Source organism: Clinocottus analis, unplaced genomic scaffold (genome assembly GCF_023055335.1).
Source record: "Clinocottus analis isolate CAN_PGR_092001 unplaced genomic scaffold, fCliAna1.0.p SCAF_33, whole genome shotgun sequence".
In the NCBI taxonomy this organism is placed as follows: Eukaryota; Metazoa; Chordata; class Actinopteri; order Perciformes; family Cottidae; genus Clinocottus; species Clinocottus analis.
Window position 1 is genome coordinate 775,056 of NW_027176076.1, and position 22,331 is coordinate 797,386.

General features: G+C 38.8%; 2 protein-coding genes across 4 annotated transcripts in view; one reads left to right on the forward strand and one right to left on the reverse strand.

Moving 5' to 3' along the window:
* Nucleotides 1-15,022, reverse strand: part of sbf2 (SET binding factor 2) — a 77,568-nt gene extending 62,546 nt beyond the window's left edge. For all 3 annotated transcript variants that reach the window (XM_068595971.1, XM_068595970.1, XM_068595969.1), the window contains exons 1-2: nucleotides 14,893-15,022; nucleotides 3,219-3,304 (exon numbers count right to left, since the gene is read on the reverse strand). In XM_068595971.1, the coding sequence (XP_068452072.1) occupies nucleotides 3,219-3,304; nucleotides 14,893-14,947 (141 nt within the window). In that variant the 5' untranslated portion in view covers nucleotides 14,948-15,022. The remainder of the gene's footprint in view (nucleotides 1-3,218; nucleotides 3,305-14,892) is intronic.
* A 3,251-nt stretch (nucleotides 15,023-18,273) lies between these two features.
* On the forward strand, nucleotides 18,274-20,626 carry adma (adrenomedullin a). The gene is made up of 4 exons (XM_068596039.1): nucleotides 18,274-18,365; nucleotides 18,954-19,056; nucleotides 19,196-19,321; nucleotides 19,490-20,626. Exons 2-4 carry the CDS (start codon nucleotides 18,962-18,964, stop codon nucleotides 19,788-19,790), a joined length of 522 nt encoding a protein of 173 aa, XP_068452140.1. The 5' UTR covers nucleotides 18,274-18,365; nucleotides 18,954-18,961; the 3' UTR covers nucleotides 19,791-20,626.
* Nucleotides 20,627-22,331: the final 1,705 nt, after the last annotated feature.

Below are 22,331 nucleotides of genomic sequence, written 5' to 3' on the forward strand. Positions count from 1 at the left end.
TTCAAAGCTGGAATTTCAGTCATTTGGCTCGAGACCAAAGTTTGCCACACAACACTTAGTAGGAAAGAAAATTTCTGGAACAACCTCTCTTTCCCGTCCTTAGACCTCTGAGTATTTTTTTGAGAAACCTGAAGCTAGAACTTGTTCAGCATGTTATCCAATATTCTATAATTATACTTATTTGCGGGGTATTTGCCAAAAAAGACCAAGCATTGAATGCATTGAATGACGTGTGCTTTCTCTGCACTCTGGGGATCGCAGTGTGTTTCAATTTCAGTCCAGGCTGACACATAATAAAGAAGCATAGGGGGATCGCTTCAGCAAGATGGAATACAAGAAATTTACACACACACACGCACACACACACGCACATGCACACGCACACACACGCACACGCACACACACACACACACAAGCACAAAGTAAAATGGTATGCAGGTCCTGAATGACATCTGGAAGTACAAAGCTAATCGATTTAGCTAAACTTGTGTTGGTGTTTCTATTTTTAACTCGATGAAACCAGGATACTTGAGGGGTGGCGCTGGGAGAGTAGAGCCATCCCGGCGCATCCCTCAGAATCACTGAAAGGTTAAATAACAGTACTAGGGTTTCCGCCACATATTCACACAAAAATTCTCCAACATTCTTTGAGAAGCACTGCGCGCCCTATGACACACCACTGCTCATCTCTGACTCACAACAAGAGTCTTGATGGCCACCAACAGACACTTTAAGACATAATGACGAGATGCCAGAATGCCAATCAAATCACCCACCCAGAAAATGTCTATTTGTGCCTCACAGCATGTCCTCAATTGCACAATAAATACTACAAACAAGGGTCATGGTATAATAGTATCCTGTGGCTCTACAAAGCCAAATATTTCAGCGAATTACTCTTGATCATTAAAAGTCAAACAAGACTTTATTCAAGAATAGTTCATTTCCAACCCATGTTTAATGTTCAACTTCTAAATCTGAAATACTGTCTAAAGATATAGATTAGTACAGAAGGATCCGATCATCATGAAATGATGAATATGTTGTTTAGCGAGGGGCTCTTTCTATTCATCAAGGCTTAGATATCCGACTCATATTATTGAACTTGTTGGCTTCTAGATCTGCATCACTTGGCTCCGAGATGTTGTACCTACTATGACCTCCACGAAACACAAAACATATCTGCAAATTCAAAGTAGAAAACATGCAACATTTATTTTAGCACAGCAGTACAATCATCTATCGCTATAGATCCTGTAAATCTTCCCCGTATCTGTATTTTAGTGACGTATTCAAGAGAGCAGCAAAATAAGTAAGACAACAGTATGTACTTTCAAGTACTGTGTTGGGATTTAGAGTCATTTAGCTGTTTTCCTTCTTGTTGAATGCCAAAACCAATCTGCTAAGTCATTACATGCTTATCTTCAGTAGCCAATATAAATGACCAAAAACAGATATAACACAGGCGCTTATGTCCCGTGCAGTAGGAGACTGTCAACTGCTTGCCTGCTTAAGAAAAAGACAGTTTTTTCCAGTCTTGATAAGAAAGTATTTGTCCATATAAGGATAACAGACCCCCTGTCACAGACCCCCTGGGTCGCCCTCAAAGCAGTAAGAGAAGCAGCTACTCCCTTAATATTTTTAGTAGGCTGGACAAAAAAGGACTCTGGTTCCCAATTAGGGAACATGTTAAGTGTTTAAAACAAACATTTGAGTAAACAATCATTGTAAATTTATCTAACACAGGAAATGCCAATATCTGCTGCATAAGCTACAAAAGGGCAAATATGTTTTAAAAACATGAAAATTCCCTGGAGTCTAATCCGTCATATTGTGACACTGAAAATGCCAGAGCATTTTTAATGGGTCAAATATTTCCTATTTAATGCAGAAAACATTTAGGAAAACACTATACAACCTGTGGACATCACACATTAACTTGTTCCTGAGATGCTCTCAGAGATACTCTCTTGCAACTATGAAGCTGTGATATCGGTCTGCACGGCAGACGGCAAAGGCCACAGTAACCATATTGATACAACCATTGAGACACTGGTTTGTCAATTATATTTAGAGTATCAGAGTGGATTTCAACAAGTCATCAAATCGTGCAAAATAACAGAAGAAGGTTCTCAAGTTAATGTTTGCAATAAAGGTAGTATCACCCACTCTGAATGTTATCAGCCAATTAAACGGGTGCTGTCAGTACGTATCAGACTCATAGATTTGGGTGAGAAGGGAGCTGCTATAACTACTAGTAGGTCCAGAAGGCCATTATCCTTGATTCATATAGTTGATAACCGATACAAATCAAGCCAACCTCTATTGGCCATAGTAATTATGTTGAGAGCAAAGGAGGAAGCCAGATAACGTTGCATAAAGAGCGACAAAGCCTGTTTGAGGAGGCTGTTGGGCGCGATGGATGGGTCAAACAAACACCAAAATGTCACCTGAGAGACTGGTCTTCCTGTCCCATGTGTAACCAAAACACATTGTTGACTTATTTTACTGTACTTTTTTTTCTTACATCACTTAAGTACATATTTTACCTCAAATCCCTATCTTTTTCTAAACCTAACAAAGTAGTTGTGTTGCCTGAACCTGAAGTTGTTCTGTAAAAATGTACAATGGTAAACTTCCCTTTCAAAGTGTGGGAGGTGCAGTCTGGTCCGTCTGAAGCATGAGAATGGTAACTGCTGATAATTCATATTATATCGGCTGGTAACATTAGAAATGTGTCGTAGTATATTTGTATGTCAAAGCAAAAGAGACAACTTTCTTCCAAGTGAATAATCACTCATGAATTTATCAAAAACTTTTCAAACTGAAATTATGACATTTGTTCCGCGACCATGGACGTAGTGATATAAATGTAGCAGGTTAAAAGTACAATATTTACCTTTGAGATGTGGATAAGTATACATTTATATAAAATGGAAGAACAATTATAGCAAGTTTGAACCTGATTGACACATTTTACTTAGAACTAAAATGTTAATATGTTTCTGGGGGAACATGTCTCCCTCCCCGCTGAGGGTCCGAGGTCCACCTACCATCATCTCTCAAAATTCACTTGGAATCGTGAACTAACAAAACATATCCAACATGACTCAACCGTAGTTTTAAATGTTCATTTAATGTACTTTAAATACTTAGGTTGTAACACAACGTTCTTCCATTTATTTATTTTGAGTTTGTAAGAGGCTGTCATAACTCACCATTTCCACTCCCTGAGGAAACGCCGTTCCCTCCCAGTCCTTCTTGGGGAATCGCTGAATGATCTTTCCACATCCCTCCCCTGAACCTGCGGATAAAAAGACATGAAGATCTGTCAGTGCTGATAAATGAGCATCATCATGGCTGGAGAACTTTGCATGTATTTTTTATGAGAGAAATATTACCAATTTTTAATTCAAATAAAAGTACATCAGTTGAACTTCATGAAACAATATGTAGAGCTGACATAATGCACTGGTCAACCAACATGTTTATTTCCACCAAAGGCTTACATATTAAAGTCAATGTTTCTGATTTATATTTATATAGCTTTTTTTCAGATTAATCCTTAATTACAATCTATACATTTCTAAGATAGAAATGATTAGAAAGTAGATGGATACTGTACTGTATTTGTGGAGTATAAAATGTAACACAATGGCGTACACACCTTCAGTATGTAATAGTATGTGGAGTGCTGAGAGACAGCTGAATACTGATCCACAGCAGGTGGAGTGTACACAGATTTGTGAGGTTGACCATCGAAAGCTTTACCAGTGAAATAACGCTCATAGATTTCCCTCAGGACCCAATATGTCCGAATCTTGCAAAACTCTGAAACCTAAATTTGGATGTCATAATTCATGTTAGCATGAGTGCAAGCATAACTGAATATGTAATTCTGAGTTGATATATGGCCACAACGTTGTTGAGCAATCTGAAAAGCTAATAAATGGAAATTGTATCTAATTTAAGAAAGAAAATCCTAATTTTGCATGCCAAAAAAAGCATTTTAAGTTCTATTTCACAATATGTTCTTTGACACACTGCGTTATCTGACCCCATAACTTCATCTCAACGTCATTTTAAACCTTTAGTCACTCTTTGACAGTCAGGACACACTTTATATCCATCAGCCAAAAGGAAAGAGCTCTCCCATCAAGAGAGCCAGAGACAGAAATTGAATAAATGTGGCCCGATTCCTGGAATACATTTATGTAACGTGAATAATATTGTGATTTTGTTTATGCCAAGCAAAAATTCCCAATTCAAAGCATTTTTGCTAAATCCTTTGTTGAAGAGTCACATATGCTGCAGATAGCTTCAGCTTGTTAGAATCTTGATCATCTGTTTATATCACTCTTAAAAAAATATTTGAAAATCACATGGATTTTACCATCTGCAAAACAGCATTTGGGTTTTACTCCCACTCAGAAAGTAATAAACTAGAATGACACGTTTGGACATAAGCTCTTGCTGGCACTACAACTATGTCAAATTGTTATGTTGGTTAGAGAAATCAAAACCGACATATCCATAACCTGCATGTGCTTGGCTCTAAACTATAAAAAACCTCCAATAAAAATAGGCATACAGAGACACTACTACTACTACTACTAAAAAAGTCTGTATCGCATCAGAATATGTGGACTCAGGGGACCGCACAGTGTAGCATGAAGAACAGTTTGCATTCCTGCTGTGCTGCTAGCCAAAGCTAACAAAATATGAGCAGCGACTGTTTGGTCGAGACAGGGGGGGGCCAGCGGCCTTTTGACGGTCATCAGCACATCATGGTTCTTTGAGACAGTTTATGAGTGGTGCCTGTTGCTGTAACTGGGCTCGCAGCTCTCCTATAGTATAAGAGGTCATCCAAGTGTGTGTGTGTGTGTGTGTGTTTGTGTTTGTGTGTCTTAGTAAAGAGCCAGTCCATAGCTACGCTAATATTAAAGCGCATTCCTTAATACATAGAGGAATAAATCTCTCTCATATTTGTTGGTCTCTTGCTGGCACTTATGAACGCCTGTTACCAGCAGCTACATCATCATTTGCGGATGTCACGTCTGGCCATTTACAATTCAAATAATTTCCTTAAAGATTATGGCATTTCCTATGCAGACAAATTTCATTATATTCATTGTGGGGAGTCCTATCTTAACACAGGCAAATGCCATAACTCGGCCAACTACATAGCAGACTGCTCATGAAGCCTCTGTCACAGTTTGGCCATAGGGTCAGACATCATACTCAAAAGAGACAAGTTGCTAAAAAAACAACAGAAAAATGGGACAGTGAAATGCTACACATCATCATAATGTCATGAGGTCCTTGGCCGTCTGCTGCAGCCCTCCTGCACCAAGTGCCCAAGCCTGCGGTCAACAACTCCTCAAAGCAGAGAGCTGTGCCAAAGAGAGGGACAACTTCATCGTGAAGAGGCTCGTAGGCTTAAGTAGTGATTGTTCTTGGTTTGGGGGGAGTGCGTGTTTGTTTTAACTGAAGGTTGCGAGATGATGGTAATACTTTTGCTTGTTCACCTGTAGAGCCGAGCAGAGCGTGTCCAGACAGACTGGTGCTAGTAGAACACCAGTCTGTCTGACCGGTACGTGTCTTCAGGTCTTTACAGCTCTTCTAATTGATATCACATGCTCCGAATGCTCCAAGTTCAAATTTTCAACCGCGGATGAAAATAAATGACAGAATTCTTCACATTCCACGAGGCTGCACTCTTTTATTAAAACAAGCCGTGCTTTCAAACACTACCCCCCTGATAACTATAAAGAACGCCATCATGAGGATAATAGAACCCAGGCCTGAAAAGTACATGCTAATTTGAACATCCGCCTGCAAAATGGAAGGGAGAACGAGTCCAAAATCAAGTTTTTTCATTTCTTTGCTTTTTTAGGCAGAAGCTATTTAATCAACTAAAGCCTGTCCCAGCCCACGGCACGCGTGTGCATGTTTAAGAGCTTGGCTCATTTCCATCATCATTGCTGCACAACCTGTGTACAACGACGACGAAGGCTAACCAGCCTTCAATGAGTACCATTCCAGTTGGGTACACACACTTGACCTCTTTTATGAAACATTTCTACGCACAGGTTTCCTCTTACTAAGTGTGTTCACAATTTTATGTGAACTGTTGTGGGATTCATAAACATTTTCTTATTACAAAAATAAGAAAATAAAATGTACCAGTGGTTGGACCACTCGTTAACGGATAACAGGATACCCACAAATTCTTACCGAGTTTTGTGGTCAGTTCTGGGTCACCAGACGGCTAATAAAACACAACTGCTGAGAAATATGAGTCAGATATTCCACAAACATTGTCGTTTTTAACACTTTTTAATCAGGTTTTGTGGCGGTTTGTTTTAGCGTAGAAAAAGGAAAAATGATTTGCTTGATGATGAGATGTACGCATAATTCATAAAAAAAAGACATTTATTATACAAATGCTGATTAGTTTGATCTGGTAAAACTACATTTTTTTGCTAAATATGTTTTACATTTAGAACAACATTTATATCAATTAGGCATCAACCCAAGTCTTTTCATGGCTATCATGTACATTGTTTACACATCCTGTTTTACATGCTTTAATACATTTATTTAGATTTGCTTAATTGAAGTCCTCATTAGTTTATTCAAGACTGTGCGGTCATACAGAAAATCCACTCACTCATATCAAGTATTGGTCATTTCAAGTGTAAATGTAAAATGACCACAATCCGCCCAGCATTTAGCAATATTTTGACAATAAAAACAATATTGGACTGATAGACACTAAGTGCCAAAGCCAATTTCACAAGTTAAAATGTATAATGTAATAAATGTTCTGATATTTGAGGAAGGTTTTTTTGAAAGATTTTGCAGCGACATTCTGTCCTAGCAAAGGTACTGGGACTTGAGCCTTACCCAGCAAGTTAAGTACACGCGCATACGCAGACGCACACACACACAGAGAGAGAATAAACCCAATAATTTACCACTGAGCTGAGTGATTTACCATAGTCTCACTAAAAAGTGAAAAACCACAGAGAAAAAGTTGCTAGTCTTTCTTGATTAGAGCAGATGTTTCTCCTCTTGATAAAAAAAAGTTTCATTAATCTTCTTGAATTATCTTCCTGCTGTTTCTGTTGATTAAATCATCCAAATGCATATTTTACCATGTATGGACAGACCACCAGTGGAGTTGACGCAACACTCACGTCATATAACCTGATTTTGGCCCAATTGTGCACACAGGTGCACTGTTCTGGAAACAAGTTCACAGATGGATTTAGTCACTTTTCTACACTATAATACCCAGACCTGAGTTCAAAAGGGACATCCACCCAAAACACAGAGCTTATATAGAGCTTTTTCAGATATTAAGAGATTGAGGACGTCTTCACGTCCACTGAAATAATGATCGTCTCTTTATGAGCATAAACATTTTTGACATATTGTATCCCAATGAGCTGAACGTAGATCCTCCAGCTATGCATCAGACAATGTGGCTATACATTGCAGGAAAATCAGCCTAGATCCTGGAATACCGTCTTTTTCTTTATTCCAGTATATGGAGCATATTCCAGTGTATGGCGCAGCTCCATTGGTCTGATTGTCATCGTCAATTCAGTCCCTCCTCTGTTTAGCTTGAGGACTCTTTCAAATTTGTAATATTTGTAAATTGTATTTCAGAGCAGCTTTTCCCCTTCAAAATCAGTGTGTGGCATAGGAAAGCCTGTGTGGGTCTCAAGGGTGCCCTTCATCAGGAACTTACTAGCTGTTGTGGTTGTCTAGTGTGGATGGTATGCAACGTAACGTTTGCATGGACAAAGAGTATCAGAGATTAGCTAAACAAACAATGTCATAAAAATCTAATTCAGAAAGCTTTCCAGCATACAAAGACAGCTGCAGGGAAGGACATATGTAAGAGAGGTTATGCACAGGTCAAAATGTTGGGGTAGAAGAAAAACATATCAGCCAATAAAATAAAATAATGAAACCACGCACACCCACCCACCCAACCGACCCAACCCACGGTTTTCAGATGGGTTTCCATGATCAACTTGAAAATCTTTAACTAGACTATCATTCAAAATCATCTTTTCCTCTCTTGCCCTTTCCTCAAAAATAATAAACTTAAAGTCTTTATGAGCTTTAAGATATTGCTGTTATTAAAAGTCAGCTTCGTAAATCATTTGACCGAAAGGGATGGCCTCTTACATTTCAGTGTTTTATTCCCTCCCCAATAGTAACTATTCCATCTGTCACATTATATTAGGTGGTATGACTAAAACATTTACTAACATGAACTTCAGTATAATTTGAATAGCCATAGAAATCACAAAGCAGTGAAAGAGTAGCGTAACAGTAGCCAGCGAGTTTCCCTATATGTCAGAGAGGAAGGAACTCCTCCATTGTGGTCTGGATGCCTCACCACAAAGTCTGGATACAAACGAGAAGCTGCCAAATGTGGAGTTCAAAAGAAAACAATCAATGGAGGCAGAACATGAAATCTGTATAGGAGTGAAACAGTTCCACATCTGCCATTTTATTCTCAGTAACAACATTAATGTGACACCTTTGCTAACCACAAGCAGCCTGTAACAAACCCTGTAAGCATGAGAGTATCATTCAATGCAATATGCCCATGTCTCAAATGCCCATGATAGCAGAACGATATTAAATTATGCAATACCGGTTATTATCTCTCTTTCTTTATCTTTGTATATGCTTTCCATACTTTTTTTGGTTTGCTATTTTTCTGGTGCTATTGTGGTTATTTAATGGTAATTCATGGTGCTGATAGAATTGTTAGATTGCTGCTAGATTGCCCTGTCAATAGTGCGTGTGGGAGAGTAAACACATTTGATTACAGTCAAAATGTTGTTTTTTAAAGGCTCAACGCCAGCAAATATGGATTGAAGCAAAACATTTTGTTCGATAAAACCTTTTTGCCTTTTGGATTAAGGGTTGACATAATTACTAATCCAAGGAAACACTGTGTCTATAAAGGCAAATCAATGTCAAAATCCGTAAGCATAAATAAGAACCATGCACGTGTGCGGAGGTCCTGTGCGGGCAACTCAAACAGCTAGCCACGCAAATTATATGATACAAAACAAACATATGATGATCTTATAGAATATGATGCATTGCTGTAGATTAAACAACAAACAGTATATAAGTTAAAAACATGCAGCAAGATATATCCTGAAACATCAGACAGTAAAACACTGACAGGGAACATTTTACTTTCGGTACTTATACTCATCGTGGATTATTTCATCAGTATAGTATGAGTACTTTTACTGCAGTGAAGGCTCTGAATAATTTTTCATCCACTAATTACTTGTCAGGGATTTAAGATTAGGAACTCACTTGGCAAACAGTTGATATACAAATATATTTTGTATGTATTATATATTGTCGCTAACCTTGGCTCCAGAACATTGACCGGGTCAAAATTCTTGCTCATAGTAAATGCAACTACATTGTATCTGTTAACTTCTGTAAACACAACAGTACTCATTATTATTATGCTTACATCATGTTTTCATCAATTATGATCAAAGAGTTTCTTTGAACTGTTTCTTACAAGAGGTTTGACTAGCAAACACACATTGTATGTAATAGAGTGATGGAGTGAATGTAAATCAATCTGTGCAACTTGACATTTATTTAGAAAAGAAACACAATTGAACAATGATATTTCAAAACGCTGTTAAGATGCTTTTCATTTCCTCGGCCTCTACAGTCTGAAAACTTAACAAAGGCTGCCAGACAAAGGTAGTATATGTACTTCTGAGATGTAGTGGAGTAAAAAGTACAACCACTTACTGTCAAAAAGAAAAAACACTTTCTCGCAAGCAGGTGAAAGTTTGGCAAGCGAGCAGGTGAAAGCCTGCGCAGCTGTTTGAGTTTCACAAGACCTCTACATACACGTGTGTGTGTGTGTGTGTGTGTGTGTGTGTGTGTGTGTGTGTGTGTGTGTGTGTGTGTGTTTGAGAGTGAGAAGGTGTATAACTAAAAATAACTTTTTTAAACTTTATGACAGCCAGTAAACATGAACTGATTGATTTGCAAGCTGTTCAATAAACAAGTGGGACTAAAGATGGACATAACACAAACCTCCATTCACATTTTAAAACTCACAATTTAACAGAATATGCACAAGTCTGCCTCCGACTATATACAAAGAGTTCCCAAGATGAAAGTAGCTACAATGCAAGGTTCCACCTGGCTAACTAACCATTCATATCGAATCCTACAGCAGTTTGGGGTTAAGTGTCTTGCCCAAGGACACATCTGGAGAGATTGAGTACTAGAGCTGGGAATCGACCCCCCCAACTCTTTGATTAAAGGATGACCCAGCTCTATCAGTGAGCCACAGTCGACCCACAGGTATGAGGTCAGTTACCACCAGTTAATTAATCTGATTTATGGCCATGCAGAGGCTGTTATGTGATATTCAGCCTAGATAGAACTGGGCCCCTAAATCAAGTATCACAATATTTTAGACCAAACATGTTGATCAATATTGCAACGATATTGTAGTGTTGATCGTTGGTGATTATACAATTAAATCCTTGATAAACGCTCATCATAAAACTCACGGATCGTATCACAGATTGGATAACAGATTGTATAAGCAGAAAAGAAAAAGGGAGCAAATTTTGAGGCTGATATTAATTACCAATCATTAATGATCCATGTTGTTGCTTGATTATAGCAGCTCGTCTAATCAGTAAATCATCCCATTTTTAAAAGTTATCCTGTTACTTTGTTATAGGTACCTAGAGTGTTTTTAGCTTTATAAATACACACAATTAAAATACGGAAAAATAAAAGATTGCATTATGGATTAAAACAAATCTTGTCATTAGTAGTTTCAATGATGTATTATAAAATGCGTAGAGCACACAGTGCCACCAACCCCTCATTTCATGTGTACATATTACTGCTGATAAAAGAAAACAGATTACACAACTTAACTGATGGTTTAGAAAGCCGACCACAACACATGGCAGCACTTCATACTCTGGCGTCTACACCATGAAATCAACATATCCAGCTATTGAAAGGGCTGGATATGGAAACGTATTTTCAGACTCAGATTTATAAACAAAAATGTAGCATTTTGATAAAGGTCCTAGGCCACATCCTAAACATCATAAGAAATGGCCTCATGAAGGAGTTACTGGGAGCCACTCGATCCAGTTTAGGGACACAACTATGAAGGAAAAAAACACAGAAACACCAACTGGATGACAAGCATTGACAAGCAAGGACTAAGAATTCAGTCAATCGTTTGCTCCAACTGCTCACATCAAAAGCTGATGTGCCTCCACCAGCTATGGACACTACAGCTCCATAGGTTACTAGGCTTTCGGAAACTCTGAAATTAATATCCACAACTTTAGAAAGCAGGTCCAAACGCATTACCAGGTGAAGCAAATCTTTAAAACTCACAGGTGAGGTTAGGTTTATGTAAACCAACATAGGTCCATATTAACCAATATACAGATCTCCAGTTGCGAGGGTCTTGGTTATTGGCTCACTGTCTCAACTTGAGTAGAGGTTCAAGTCACAAGCCGCTCCACTGAGCTACTCAGTTTGAAAAATATATATGCCAGTTAATGCAACCCAAATTAACCCACATTATTTACTCTTGCTCTGTAATTTGGCAATATGTGTCCTGTTCTGTGTAAGAAATTAATAACATCTTATCAAAAAAAAGGAAAGTCAATTCATTCTTGGTACAACTACTACAATAGTCCTTGAAAAGCATCTAATCTGATGAAAAAAAGATTACTCCATACAGTTTGTGTACTTGTATATCTACAGATACAGCCAAAAGTAATCTGCAGATGGAACTATTTTGCGTTCAATATTTTTGAAATATTGCTTTTGTCATCTTTCAGCAATTTTCTGTTCACGAAGTCCATAACAGAAAATAAAGACCATAAAGACGCACAAAGTAGAGATTGGGCATCGTATCTGTGAAACACATTCCAAAAGCAGTTTGATTCAATAAAAAGTGATGATATCTATCCAATAAACTGTTTAAGAAAAGCAGCTGGGCAAAATTCTCTTTTTCACTTGGCAAATTGCTATTTATGGCAAACAGGAGACTGTAGTTACCACTTGCCAATGAAGAGAGACAGCATAGCACTGCAAAAGAAAATAAAGAATAAAGTGCAGATTCAACACAGACTGCATCCATATAAACCAGCGAGAGTTTCACATTCCAACATTATTCATGAAAATAATTCCAAGGTTTGCGGCTCATGACACCGGTCCTCAGGGAAGCAGACTGATCAGTTTTCTTGGAGGAATCTGCCTCTCGGGTCATGGTCTCCTCCACTGTACTCCTCACCGCGTCTTCATTTTTCATTTGTTTAATGTCACCTCGGTCTTTCAATAGTTTTTTCTAAATAGATCATCAGTCTTGCAGAGAAAATATCCAAAGTGTTCTTGCTGAATACTCTGGACTTATAATCCTTCGCAAGGGGAAGACATCTTTGGAATGAAAAGACCAAGTGATAAGCAATGAAACCAGATCATGCAATTTTAAAAGTAATACAAATAAGTTAGAGGAACTTTACTACACAGTCATTTAAAATGTGTCCTTGCTAAACTTTTTTAGGAACTAACTTTACGATACAATATTGCAACTTCAAACCCACTGAACCGTGACCTCCTACCTCCATGCCACCGTGGGTTCCCCATGAGTGAAGCGCGAGCACCACACATATATGTACACCGTTACTTCTACACACCAGGTTGGTCCTACCGTTCTCTTACTTGCAAAGGTTATAATTTTTCACCATCACTACTCCATTTATTGTGTTAAATATAATTTGAGTTTATTAAAAAAGTATGGATTCTGAATCAGGGACTGATTTATTTTTTACAGTGTGATTCTGATGCCCTGCAAAATGTATCAGAGCTTATTACTCAACAGATTGCATGCTTAGCATTATTTCCAACTGATCTATCCAATCCAACACAAGAAGTGGGTCAGGCCAGCGGAGCAAAGGCCAGCAAAGAGGAGGAGGCTTGATGATGACCCAGGTTTGTAAAACAAGTAAGGTGGACGACAACCTACCTACGTATTATTACTCTGAGCAGACTGTTTTATACAAACCAACTATACAAAAATAGAGGCTCTGAATAGTTTAAGAAATATGCAGTTGTCATTCCTTTTCCTCTGTTTTGCAAATACAATAGTAATTTAGATGTTCCAGTCCTGAGTAAATCCCTTCCACTTACAGACACAGGCATCTCTGCAGGACTCTAACCCAAACCTCAAGCAATTTATATGCCACATAACACTCAGGAAGACATAATAAAAGCAGACAAATATAATTCAGTATGAATGTCCTCGAGAGGCAGACACGTGGATAAGACATAAGCCTGTCGCAGCGCCCAAATCAACCACAATCTGAGATGGCAGACTTTTGTTGCTAGCTCTCTCCACAATCAACTTCATCATTATAATCAATGGCGGCCAGTGGAGAGCAAACTAGACTTGTGATCCTGTGTCTTCTTGTGCCAAGACCACTACATGTGAATGCTTTCAGACCCCTCAGGTGACGCCAGGAACATTTTTTCCTCGGGAGCACAAAAAATGACTTTGTCAGTTGTCTCTTGGATGCTCAGAGCTGATGAAAGACACCGTTTACCTATTGTGCATCGCAAGCAACAACAGCTAAGAGGATTCAGCTGTTCTGGCCCCTCTTCGACACACATGGTAGTGGATGGACACCGCTGAGGCGAGGAACTGAAGCTGAATTTGTTCATTTATGGCAGAGTAAGTGAATATTTTGTACTTTCTCCAGGTTGGGTGCTCACTGAGGGGCCATCATAATTGGATCCTCACTAGTGGATGAGTGGCGATAAATTACAGTGGTTTGAGGGCCTTTACCGTGATTATTAAACTCCATGTGTGAGTTGGGAACGTGTGAGGACTCCAACATTAGTGCGAGGCCAAATGGTTTCCGGTCTACTTATCTATTTAAGCTTAGAAATGTGTGCAATGCTATTTCCTTGGGTGAAAAGAATGCGAGGCTGGACCTCAGGCACAACATGTGAGAGGAAGCATGGGGAGCTCCCAGCGCAGAGCAGCAGTGGAGAGGAAGAAGAGGGAAGAGGATCTGGCTGAGCACAAGGACCTGCCTCTGCTCGCAGCTGTAACGTTCCGCCCAACATGACAAAGTGGAGCACTCCTCCAACAAAAACAAATATACCACAACAAATCATTGACATGTGTGGCTGCAGTTGGTACAAATACCCCCCCCCCCCCCCCCTCCAAAAAAAAAAAACTGAGCGTGCAGGACGAGGCGGGTGGCAACACCAGAGCAAAGACACAAACATACTAAACATGGATGCAACACCCGGGCTCGCAATACATGACCTCGCTTGTGTTTCGCGCAACAATCGCGACTGAGGAGCAACAATTGGTATATGATCTTTCCTGAAAATGATTCAGCGAAGTGTGTCCCAGTGGCTGGCAGTTAAACCAGCAGCCCGGACTTGACAGGAGCACGATCAACAGGGACAGGATGTGACAGATTTTGAATCCATGAAAAGTTTTCGATTGATCCAAGTAAAATATTGCAACCTGTCGTATGTAAACATCCCCTGGTGCTTTGCCACCGGGAGTGTACTTGATCTTTAAACACAAGCCCGCCGGATGGTTTACACTATCTGGCCAGTTTATGAGGAAATAAAAGGAGAAGGAGAGAGAGAGAGTGTTTCCAGTGTCGCCTGATAGCTGTGTGGCTAACGTGAAGCTAAGCGCAAAGCTACCCAGCATCAACATCATCACACACTGACTGACGGCCTGGACACGAGCCTCAGCCCCGCGGTTCAATCTGTGAGCCGCACCCCTCCGAAGAAACTTACCAGCTTTCTCCTGATCGTATCCCACGACCATAAAATAGTCAACAAATCTAGCCATGTCTGCTGCTTTTCCCGAGAAATACCAACACAATTCAGCATTTTTCCTGCTTCCAAAGCACAGCCATGTTTGACAGAAGGAGTGTCACTGCGCCTGCGTGCGGGAGAGGGAGACATCCATGGGCGTGGGCCCTTCGTTTACAAATACAGCACTGTATCCCAACAGAGGCTCTTTTAGGTCCAAACTGTGGGGTCCCCACCGTTTTGTGCCAGTGAAAGCCGCCACACTATAATATAATACTATAATGTACTGTAACTGAGAGAAATATATTGATAGCCACAGTGGAAAAGTGATCAACAGGGCATTTACAGGAGCGTTCCCAAAGTGTTGTCGAGACTGAACACTCTCAGAAAAGGCAGATTAAATATATTGAATAGCAACCGATGTAGAATATTTCCATCAGTATTATGTTCGGCAAGTTGTATAATAAGAATATACTACTTCTGCCATCTTTTTTTAGTATAAAAGTTTAGATGTATCATAAGGATTTAGTGCCAGGAAGACATATTTCATCTTTCATCACAAATCAACTACTTGTCAAGTGTGCCACCAGTACAAAAACATACTCGTTATATTAAAATACACAACACAAAATATATATTTTTCCTGATAGTATATATTATACTATTATTATTATTATTATTATTATATATTATACTATATGGGGTTATTCCTTGGACTCGCATATGTATATATGTGTTTTAATGCAACTTTTTAACTTCTGGTTAGTCAAAAAAGGTTAAAAAACATGATCATTATTGGTGCTGTCCAAGACAATAAATAGCTCGTATAAACGCAACATGGTTGTGTTTTAACATACAGTGTGCAGGGCAGGATAAACACATGTGATTAGTGTAAAATATTGAAATTCATGAAAATAGGAAAAGCTGTCATAGGAAATAGCACATAGAAACATGTGTGGAAGAGCAAAGCAAAAACTACACGCTTTCTTTGTCTCTTTGTCTCTTTGTCTCACTTACTGTTTTTGTTTGCTCGTAAATGGAGGATGAAGGCAGAGGTCTTAAAATAGTTGAACCAGAGCCAAAACATGAAGAAATTAAGACCAAGTGTTTCCATCATAAGTGTTTATGATTTCACAATAATGATGGGAAAGCCTCAAACAATACACATTTCATAGTGACAAACCTGGGACTTAATGACAATATAATAATTATGACACACCTGTTAAATTTGTGCCTTTGGGATTGACACACTATTTCCTGGCACACCTGCATTAGTTGCTCAGGTTTCCTGTCAGACATACCTGCTCATACAAATACAAGGACAAATAAAAACTGTCACCCCACGACAGCAAGTTCATGGAGGACAAACAAAAGATTTCTATATAAGGAGCCAAAAAGCAACAACAGAAATGTGTTGTCATGATTGCACAATCTCCTGTTGTAAACTAAACTAGGGGGATTTACTTATCTGCCAGAGGCAATTAGCATTACAAAGTGCTTACAAAACATTTGCTGGTTTACAGCACATGTGTTTGACATTTATGTATTCTGTGAGTCGAATCACATGAGATATAAATACACTCAGGAAGGCTTTACATCGGGGACTAAAAACAATACGATAGGAATTGTACAATGCTGATATGCGAGGGTGGAATGTCAAGCGTTACGCATTTCTAAAATGATGTTGAAAGAACCCACGGGAGCGTTTCTTCCCTTCAATGAAACTGAAACAAATGTCCAAACTGAAAGCATTACTAAAACACTAATTGACACCATACCTCGTAGAATTTTCTGCAATGGAATTTCTACACTGATCAAACCGAATGTTTTTTCTCTGGTATTTACAGAATTTCATGCACTGACTCAGGGGGCGAATGATTTCATGATTTGTGGCATCACTTAGTTTCTGAGGCATAGATCGGCTATCTCTTCTGAACAATGTGCTCATCTCAGACAGAGACTGATCTAAAGTAGCTGGTAGCTAGATGAAGGCTGTGCTAAACAAAAATGTGTAGACTCTGGAATGCGTTCTTTGTGCTATTACTTTCTGTGTATGTTTCTTCCCTTAGGGGCTTATTATTCACATCTGCTTCATGAAGTCCACCGGCAGGGTTGTTTCCAGCCTGACAGACCAATCATGAATAGAAATCTAAGAAATACATATCCTTTTTTCTGTGTAACATTGACTTATTTAGCTTTAACTCTTCATGTAAAACATGCTGCATGCAGGTTTGGAGGGACTCATTGTACCGGCAATCCTGTAAAGTCAAATAATGTGATCGGGTGGGACATAGAAGCAGATTTGATGGCTTTCTCGTTTCTTTCCAATAGATTCTTGGATATGCATTCCTGAGGCAAAAGTGTAAGTCATATTAGTTATCATTTAAAACAGCACAAAATCAGCAGGACTGTTTAATATATATATACTAATATTGTTCATGTGTCTTGGATTGTTGTTCAAGTTCATTTTCTGATTTATTTTGAGATAATTGTAAAATTCCATTTTGCATTTATCCAAATATCTAAATAAATGGTAAATCCGGGGTCAAATATTTGCCTTGTAAAAGCAAATGCATTGAATATATTGTGTTTACAGTTGGGCATACTTACTATATTTAATCAGTTACTCAATGCTTGTCTTTTTCCAAATCTCAAATTCATCATCCAGTGTTCTTTCAAAGCTAATATGGAACTTCACTGTGTCAGGGAGTGTCCCGAAAAGCAGACTGTGGAAACATTCCTTAAATTATATTGTATCTAATTAGCCAGGTTAACTAAAAAGAACAGCGACCAAAACTATATCTAACTGACCTTAAAGTTAAAATATCAGAAGATGAATGTTCAAACTTTTTATTTAGTGATTATTTAGATTTTTAATCCTCTCCTCTATAGAAAGCAGTCAGCTGAGATGAACACATTGTACTTTTACTGGGACAATTTGTAATGTATTATGGGACTTACAGAATTGAGGACTATTGATTTGTTGCCATTTTATCCATATTCTGACATAAAACAAACATGTTTTAATGAGAAAGGTAGAACTTTATTGATTGCATCATTTATACTGAGCCATGAAAAAGTTAATGTTTTGACTCAGTGAAAGAGTGAAAACAGGATACACAGGATGTACTACTTATTCTAAAACTATTTTCTATTATCTTTTTAATTTGAATGTACTTTCTTGGTCTTTTTCTTTGTTGCGTTGTTCTTCATAGAAAGCAGCATAGCAGTAGTGGACTGCTTGGGGTGGGGGAAAAGGATGAGAGACTGTGTGTGTCAGTCATGAGCCCCTCCCACCTCCTGTATAAAGGCTCCCAGTCCGGTGTGTAGGAGCTATTAGAAGAGTGAGACACAGCTGCCTCAGTGAACCAGTGGCAATTTCAAGAAACCTGTGGAGTACTCTTTTACAGCTGACCAAGCTTTCTCATCATTTATATTTTATCATTGAATTACAGGTATGTGCACTTTCTTTTAACAGAGATATTGCTGTGATTTGCTCTGCTACCAGCTGATGGCTCAAACTTGCTTTTTTGAGGTCAGGGCACAAGTATAGGGACAAGGACAGGTTATCTGCCCGGTTATGTAAGCACTTCAGCTCTCAATGTGTGCGTCTGTGAAGGATTTGCCTACAAGGTGTAAAGCATCTGACAGAGGCAGTACATCCTACATTGTTTATGAGTTGCAATCGATTTTGCTATGTTTTTTAGCTACCAGATAACTTTTTGTTTGACTTATGAGCTCAGTTTATTTTGGACCCCGCATTGGTAGTCTGTCCTTCCCGTTATTGGCCAGGGGCCCAAAGTGTGGTTGTAGGTTTACTTAACCGTGCAAAATCTGACCTTAGCTTAACTTTTTAAATAAATGAATGATAAGTGCAAATAACTTGGCTTTTGGACTCTTGTGTAATCAAGTACCAGTGTGGCACATATTGGAATGCTGTAAGAGTTTAACATGCACTGAGGGACAAGAGGAAATTCATGAAGTTAAATATCAATTTATACCATAAATAATCAACTAACACATATTTTCTCTACTCTCCACAGGAGTCAAAATGCAATTGATCATCCAATCCTTTCTCTCTTGCTGTCTGCTGGCGACAGTAGCGCACTGTGTGGAACTTGAAGTGAATCCGGAGTTGAAAAAAAGGTGCGTTAACTGAGGAGTAAATCATTAAATAATCTAAATGTTTTTATTGAATATGAGATGGGACAGTTGGTCAAGTCTGTGACTGCTGTCGACTGAATGATCTACATAAGACTAACTGAGAGTTTTTTTCCTCTCCCAGGCGAAGCATATGGCTCGGGAGCCGATTGAGACGGGATCTTGACAGAGTATCAGTAGAGAAGACAGCAGAGTCTGAGTCCTTTGTCAAACCTGAAGATATCAGGGATACTTTACTGCCACATTCCAGGTAAGACACTAGCATTGCTATCCTGAAAGTCTCCATTTGGCCATCATATATATATATATATTGTCATAGAAAAGGAATACTTAACTTAAGCAGAGAATACTCAGCCATTAACAACTCAGGACCGAACAGCAGAGATTAATATTCTCCTCTTCTCCCTCTGTCCTTCAGCACTGACATCAATGTCCGAACCAAGAGGTCTAAAAACTCAGGCGGTCAGTCAAGAAGACAAGGTTGTTCGCTGGGCACCTGCACAGTGCATGACCTTGCACACCGCCTGTACCAGCTCAATAACAAGTTGAAGATCGGCAGTGCCCCTGTTGACAAGATCCGCCCACAGGGATATGGCCGGAGGCGTCGATCTCTCCCAGCGCGAGTCACACTGAGGCTAGAGCAGGGTGGGCTGAGGCCCGTGTGGAGCATAAAGGATTCACAAGTTCACAAGCTCGAGGCTCTCCTCAGACGGACATGAGCGGAACTTAGCAAGAGGAGTTGGGAACAAAAGCGAGGGAGTTAGTGTCCTCTCTGTTCTAAAATTCTCGAAATGCCTTAGACTTCTGCCAAGTATTTCCCGGCACATTTTTTAAGGCATGACAACTCTGAGTCAGAGCGAGACTGGCTGCACTGAGTTTCTCTAAAGGCAGAGCCTTGCAGCTCAGCGATGTAGAGCATGCAAAAACTGCAGCTGGCGTACAGACACTGGATGGAACAGCGTGAAGCGAACTACAGGTGCTGCTCTTTGCTTGGCAGAGGAAAAGGAAGAGTGCTAATACCTGGCAAAGTGGACACTTCCTCTGGCTTAAAGAGGGAACTCTCTTCTATCATTCTGGGACTTTACACATTTCTTCCTCAAGGCCAAGACTTTGATATGTGCTATCCTCTAAGGATTATACCACCAATGTTCCAAACTGTCAGTACTTCTCTGCACTTTTCCATTTGGACTTAAATTCAAATGAATCATCAGGAAAAGACATCTTCATCACAATGCCAAACAGAAAGATAGGCCAGAGAGCTTTGAAACTCTCAGTTTATATAAAGGTTTGGACACTGTATATGGGAAATGTCTTAGATTCTGTAAGATATGTGCCAGTCCACAATGGATTGAAATATACTTGAAATTGTTATTGTTTGTACAAAAACATGTGCAATCTATATTTGTTTTTATTGCAGGTATATGTATATATGAATTCCTTTATTTAAATATTATATAAAGGTTACATTAAAGTACTTATGCAGATTGAATTATTTTTGTACAGGAAGAAATATATATATGGGCATTGTAGCTATATGTCATTATTCTTTTGCAATCTGTGGTAATAGGATATATATATATATATATATATATATATATATATATATATATATATATATATATATATATATATATATATATATATATATATATATTTGGAAATGTGTTATATTTTATTTGTGTCAAAGCAATAATATTGTTATCCAATAAACATTTTGCATACAAAATCTAGACGTTGTCCAGACCTTCTTTGCTCACGGCTCTTGTAAATTGGTGGCATTCTGTTGTCTGGAGTTCACTGCTACAGCAAGACACAGAGCGCCTGGTCTCTGTTAAGTGATTACAGGGTCTCATTAGAGCCTCCCCTCCTCTGACTACATTCCCCTAATTATGACACCCCCTGAAAAAAGGGCAGACAGGGTGCCAGGCACATTCCTGCTTGATTCAGCTTATATTTGTCAGCTCACCCCACACCACAGAGCAGTCCTAAAGCCATCAGAAGAGACTGAAACTTCCATCTGTTTTCAATGGTAGATGGTTGGGACACAACAAGGCCAATGCAGGGGGTCCCGGTCTTACATTCCTGCGAGGGCATCACAAAAACGGCACAAAAACGGCTCCAACAAAGCATTGAACGTGACCTTCAAATTCAAGCAGACCCTCAAGAACTTAGAAGCTAGATAGATATTTATATATATCTAAATGTATATATTTTTCTCTTGTTACTTCATTCTTTTTCTTTCTTTTTATCCAGACAAATCCCGCAATGCAAGCGGTACAACTGTCAACATGTGCAATAGCCACTTGTAGTGTACCAGAGAAAATTTGTGAATACATCCAAGACCGATGCGGATAGCCAGACGTGGCATCTTAACATTTTAGCTTTGCTTCTTCCGTATTTCAGAAATTAACAGTCCAATCAACACTTCATCAACACACTTACAGATTTACTACAATAGATAAAATCATGAATTCACTAACCGGGTCCTTAGTAAGATATACATTGGCATTTGTTTGGTGTCCCCTGTGCTCACACTAGCATGGCTATTAGATTTTTCTTTAAGCACTAGATGGATATTTACCCTGTTTTTATAAACAATTCTAAGTGAAAACATGCAGAAAATTAAGCAGAAACATGCAGCTGTTCAAAACGTTAAAGAATGAGTGTGAGTAGGTTATATTGAAAGCAAGTAAGGGTCAACACTGCAAATTGCATGTTCTCTGTTGCCATCTAGTGAGATTAGATTGGTAAAACTGCTTAATTTGGGTTTTTGGTTATTCTTGTTATTAGATCAGACATCTTAATTCACACAGGGTTTTTTTAATAACAAGCAAGAACAGCAGTTGGTGAGAAATATGACTATCCCTTTAATAATACTGTTAGGTTATTAATTTAAGTCCAACCTTTAAGCTCTGCAAATCATACAAAACTGTGAAATCAAGTAACTTTTAAAGAATTACCCCATAATTTTCGCAATGTCTTTTCAATATTGTGTATTTTAAAGATTATGCAGTGGAGTACAAGTGTGCTTGTGCTCTTGCTTCACTGCTGTGTTTGCTGATAACTTGTTCTTTTGCAAGTTAAGTTTTATACTAAGAAAAGAAGCTGGATTTTGGGGGCTTTAGTTTTTCTTAAATTGTATTCAACCTATTCCTGAAGTGTATGCCTTAATTATAACAGCAGAATGCACAGTAGTCACATTGTAAAAAGTATAATAAAGCAAAGGTGCCATCTAGTGGCTCACTTTAGTTTCTACACAC

Coding starts and splice junctions, on each gene's coding strand:
- adma (XM_068596039.1), top strand. CDS start 18,962: ATGCAATTGATCATCCAATCCTTTCTCTCTTGCTGTCTGCTGGCGACA. Junction 19,057..19,195: donor AATCCGGAGTTGAAAAAAAG/GTGCGTTAACTG, acceptor TTCCTCTCCCAG/GCGAAGCATATGGCTCGGGA. Junction 19,322..19,489: donor ACTTTACTGCCACATTCCAG/GTAAGACACTAG, acceptor TCTGTCCTTCAG/CACTGACATCAATGTCCGAA.